Source organism: Neodiprion virginianus, chromosome 6, assembly GCF_021901495.1.
Source record: "Neodiprion virginianus isolate iyNeoVirg1 chromosome 6, iyNeoVirg1.1, whole genome shotgun sequence".
NCBI classification, from domain to species: Eukaryota; Metazoa; Arthropoda; class Insecta; order Hymenoptera; family Diprionidae; genus Neodiprion; species Neodiprion virginianus.
Window position 1 is genome coordinate 2,696,170 of NC_060882.1, and position 5,437 is coordinate 2,701,606.

A 5,437-nucleotide genomic window follows, 5' to 3' on the forward strand; every position below is an offset into this window, starting at 1 on the left:
TCTCTCTCTGTCTGTCTCCTCCGTTCGTATACGAAAGTTTATCGAGTTGACTCGCAAGTTGCAACCCTCCCCCCCCCTTCCTGCCGCCCGCCCGACAGCCCGGGAGGGCATCACCCTTGTTACGACGGGATGGGGCACCGGCAGGAAAGCGGCGTTGATGGTAGTAGTGAGGCTGCACCTTGGCTCTAATGCGTGAGGGGGAGCTCGAGGGTCCGCCGATAGACGAGACTGCCGCTGCATGTATGGCTGGATTCTCCACGTCTACGGCTACGTCTACGTCTACGTCTGCGGGCGTGCGAGCGACGGCAGACCGCGCGGGCCACCCCTATATTACGAGAGTATACCCGCCGACTTGGGGCAGTACGGTCTGCAGGAGCTGGAGGAGGAACTTCTGGCAGGACGAAGGACCAAGGACCAAGGACGAAGGACGAAGGACGACGTACGCGCGACGTACGCGCGACGATACAACTGCAGTAACGACGAAGAGGAGGAGGAGGAGGAGGAGGAGGAGGAGGAGGAGGAGGAGGAGGAGGAGGAGGAGGAGGAGGAGGAGGAGGAGGAGGAGGAGGAGGCGGAGGAGGAGGAGGAGGAGGAGGAGGAGGAGGAGGAGGCGGAGGAGGAGGACGAGGATGAAGAGGACGTGGACGACGGGGACGGGGACGACGACCGCGACCACGACCACGATCACGACCACGACCACGACCACGACGTCCGTCCTCACTCATTCCACTTTGGTTTGGTTCATTCCGCTCCGCTCCGCGCCACTCTAGCGAGCTCTCGGGCCAAACACCATAGGCACGATAGCCTAGGCATAGGGCACCGGCTAGAGAGAGGGTTCCGTTTTCGTCCAACCTCTTTTCAGAATTCGTGCGGGTGTTTTATAGAGACAGTGCGTGCCGTGCAGCCGAGAGTGCGTGCGTGAAAAAAGTGCGCATGAGTGCGTCGAGCGAGAGCCGTGCCTTCCTCTATCGCATCCTGAACGCAACGCAGGCTTCAGTCTCTAAATGTGGCATTTAAGTGATCGTTCCGTTCGCGCTCATCGACAAAACACTCGAAATTAAACAAACATGCATCCATCGCGAATTTACAAGTGATATCCGGTTATTGTTAATATCGGTTATATTAATTGTTATCTTTTTTTTTTTTTTTTTTATATACATATACACACACGATTACAAACACACGAGCGCGCGCGCGCCTTCGTATCTATATATATATATACTTATTATACGTATGCATATACATATTCATTTATACGTATATATATATGCGTATACTTTATAGTGTGCATGTCGTAAATACAGCTATATTTGAAAAACTGCATACATTCCGCACTTATCACAACAAGTAAGTGACTTTTTCAAATAACATTCACGCACTTTGTGATAGTGTTAAATTTTTTACTTCTCGTCTGTGTACTTTTAACATACAACGGATATCGTGTAGTTCTTATAATATTTGGCGTACAATATTCACGGCTAATCACTCGAGCCGTAATTAATTTTTAATCTATTATTGCGCTGCTTCGGTAGACATTAGTCAACGAAAAATGTTTCATTACTTAAATTTACACGTTACATTGCCTTTTCTAGTATTGTTTTTTTTTTTTACATTCGCTTCGTCCTCAAGAAAGTCACGTATACTATTAATTTGTAATCCGCGGGTAATTTGCGCGCATTGTATACTTACGCGGTATTACAATATTCGTTAGCAACAAAGTATTCGTCGAAATTTCGTTCAACTTTGATTAATGTCGAATGACAAATATCGTGTTAAATCGATGAAATTGATGAATTATCGGACACGATAGTAATTAATTAACGAAGGATAAAAATTTGCGTTTTGTGTCAAGTATGGCGTATATACAGGATATGCGCGCACGAGTCGCCATGCGCATGCTCTACAGCTGCGAAAAGTATATATGTACATTGGCCTTTTATTTTACAAACTCGTGATAATCATCGGTCTGCACATCAATTTCAGTTAATAAATCGTCTGCTCTCGGTATAATTAATCATTCCTGTACAATATGCAGTTGTGTTTTTCACGCACAGTGTGCTCAGAGTACGTATAACGACTGATGCAGTTTTCGTTGTATCAGCTTATACCTTATCATACGACTAATCGGATAATTGACGGTTAACATGTGTACTTATACATTGACATATGTGTTTAATAAACAGAAACAAGAAATACTGTTATTGAACATAAACGACGGTCCGGGAAATCGCGACAAAAATGGTTTATTCGAGTCACGTATATGTCAGGACTTTGAATCGTACGCTAAGAGAATGCCTGCACAATGACGCAGATTCTTATATTCTTGGTCGATGCGGTTACTGCGGGATTCGTTTCTAATCCAAATATGTCACGCCTGTTACTGAAAGCTATATATATGACAATTTAACTAACAATAAATGTTTAATTTTGATTTAAATTTGCGCGGTACTGGAATTATGCACTGCATTATACTTTTATACAATTCGTTTTGTCGGTGTCGAGCAAATATTTTCGCCTTCTCATATCGTGTAGAAATCGATATGCCGCATGTAGAAATACAAATATGTAGATATTTTCATTTGACTTGAACTTATACGTCACAAGTTAAATTGTAAAACTGCGGTACTATGGACGGTTACATATTATACTCTTATATATATATATGTTACATATTATACGTTTATATATATTATATATTATATATATTATATATATATATATATAATATGTATATACACGTAGGTCATAAACTGAGAATTATAACTGCACGCGAATTTTGTATTCGTGCTCAAGTCGCTCCATGCGATACGTTTTTTCGCTTTAATTTAGAATATATTTTCATTGATATTGCTTGGGGTAAATTCGATATATTCATATTACATTCATTACATATCTTTGGGTATACAGATGCCATGTACCATGTATGTGTAAATGCACGCATGGAAAATATTAATGTGCAACTCCTGAAGATATAAAATTATTGTAGATGAAATTCTAATTTTGTAGTTACGATTCATGTTTATTCAAATAGCCAAAAATATCAACGGTCCAAAATAAACATTTGTCTATTTTTCTTTGTCTAGGATTAAAAAAAAATACTGTAATGGGGACTGCAACTCAACAGTACTGCCTGCGCTGGAACAATCACAGATCAAACTTACTGACAGTGTTCGACGAGCTGTTGCAAAACGAGGCTTTCACCGATGTCACGTTAGCAGTGGATGGCGGTGCATCGGTCAAATGTCACAGAATGGTTTTGGCGGCGTGCTCCTCGTACTTCCAAACTCTCTTCATTGATCTACCGTGTAAACATCCTGTAGTCGTGCTAAAAGATGTTAAATATATCGAGATAAAAGCAATTCTGGAGTACATGTATCGTGGCGAAGTAAACGTTGCTCAGGAACAGCTCGGCGGCTTGCTGAAGGTTGCCGAAGCACTCAAGGTTAAAGGACTGGTAGAAGAAAATGGCTCACAGGGTAGAAGGGAGGAAGGTGAAACCACAGCCCCGTCGCCTCCTGCAATAACGACTAGCACTACAAGCAGCGCGGCTCACAGTAGTGGCCAGATCTCGCCACCTCACTCTACCGGCACCCCTTACAGTCAGTACGGCAAATCGCCCGTAGATAGAGGACAGGGAAGGCTGTCTATGCCGATGTGGGCATTGTCAGGGCTGCCGCTGGCCCAACATCCGTCATCCGGCCATCCGCCACCCCCCCATGCCCAGCATTCGTCCATGTTGGGTGGCTCGTACGACAACGGGTCAGACTCGTCACCTCTAAAACGAAAAAAAATGTCAAATATGCTTATTAACCGTGATACACCGATCCTGAGAACCGTACTTGGACAAGGGCATGCGGACAGCTCCCAAGGGGGTGTACCCCTGTTACATCCAGACAGTCACGAAAGCCACTCTCGCACCCATAGCAACGGCTCGGCCAACGACATGGACAGGCGCAACAGTAACGATCTTTCACAGAGCGAGGCTGTTCACAGTCCTTACACAGACATATCGCTAATGGATGAAGATGAAAAGCCTTCGCCACAATCCTTTGCAGGAGAAACAAACCGAGGTGAGATTGAGAAATATGATCATGGAGCTTCTGCGTTGGAATGGGATTAGGATCTGTCGAATATGATTGTACAAACACGATTAGCTTCAGGGGGTGGATTTTACAATGGTATTGATGATTTTGAAATAATTGTAAGCTGTACTAGAGATTATGTCAGAAGATAACTCAACGATTTTGCAAGAGTGCTGAATGCACTTGAGAGTTGCTGTTACAGCTAGTAAATAGCCGGAAGGTTGATAGATATTTATCACGTGTTTATATTTTTTGTTATCAAGATTGTAATTTTGTTTTGTGTAATCATTTTAGGAATAGTCAATTACGTTCCGACACAAAAACCTGAATGGAAACGTTACAAACAATACACAAGGAACGACATAATGTCGGCGATAGAAGCGGTCAGATCGGGAATGAGTGCCCTGCAAGCGGCTCGAAAATATGGTGTACCATCGCGCACCCTGTACGACAAAGTCAAAAAATTGGGAATAACCACATCAAGACCTTTCAAACGTGGCTCTAATGGAAGCGGGGCTTGTTTTCCATATGGTATAGGTGGTAATGCAAATGGAACCATTTACAGCGGTGGATTGTCAGAAAGTGAAAATGAAAACAGTAGCGCAGGAATAGGGAATAATCCTGGGTCGATGCTCGATCCAAGTTTCATAGAGGGTCGAGACACCGTTGAACGAGAAACTATGATAGAAATGACACTTCGCAGTCCGAGCCCAGCCGTTCACTCAATGTCTCAACAGCACCAACAACAGCAGCAGCAGCAACAGCCGACTACAGAAGATCAAGTAGAAGATTTGTCGGTGAACCGAAAGCCAGAGATTCGAGTAATAGTACCACCGTTAATAGTCAAGGAGGAAGAACAGGATACTCCAAATAACTCTGATCGTAACTAATTACTAACGTTGTCGTTGTTGTCAATTTTTGTTTCATTTAGTTACAAAGATAAATTCAGGGATTAATCGTTAGCTGCATACCAATAGTCATGCGACGCATGTAACTAATGCTATAAGCATTCGTATTCACCGATCCGTACTATATAATGTGAACGTTACGAAGAGAAAAAAAAAAGAGAATCAATGAAACGTGGTGATTATTCCTGGTAGTAGCTTCAATAAGACTGACTATGCGTCGCAATTTCATGAGACTGAAAATATAATATGCTTGTCCAAAATTTGTATGAGTATTCAGCCGATATTAATATTACGAAAAAATTAATCCCTCATTATCGTGCCATGCTCTGTAAATTTTTGGACCAGCGACCATATTTACACTTATTTTATATTGTTGTGATCCATTTTTATTTGCAATCGATTAACATATAGTAGTAATTTAAGATAAGAATAAATTCTTAAACGAGC

The 5,437-nt window shown here is 42.6% G+C and overlaps 1 protein-coding gene across 1 annotated transcript; it reads left to right on the top strand.

The window, feature by feature from the left end:
* The first annotated feature begins 1,356 nt into the window (after positions 1-1,356).
* Positions 1,357-5,205, top strand: LOC124307717 (uncharacterized). Its single transcript, XM_046769701.1, has 3 exons — positions 1,357-2,856; positions 3,084-4,070; positions 4,377-5,205. The coding sequence occupies exons 1-3, from the start codon at positions 2,628-2,630 to the stop codon at positions 4,970-4,972; spliced, it is 1,812 nt and encodes a 603-aa protein (XP_046625657.1). The 5' UTR covers positions 1,357-2,627; the 3' UTR covers positions 4,973-5,205.
* The last annotated feature ends 232 nt before the right edge of the window (positions 5,206-5,437 follow it).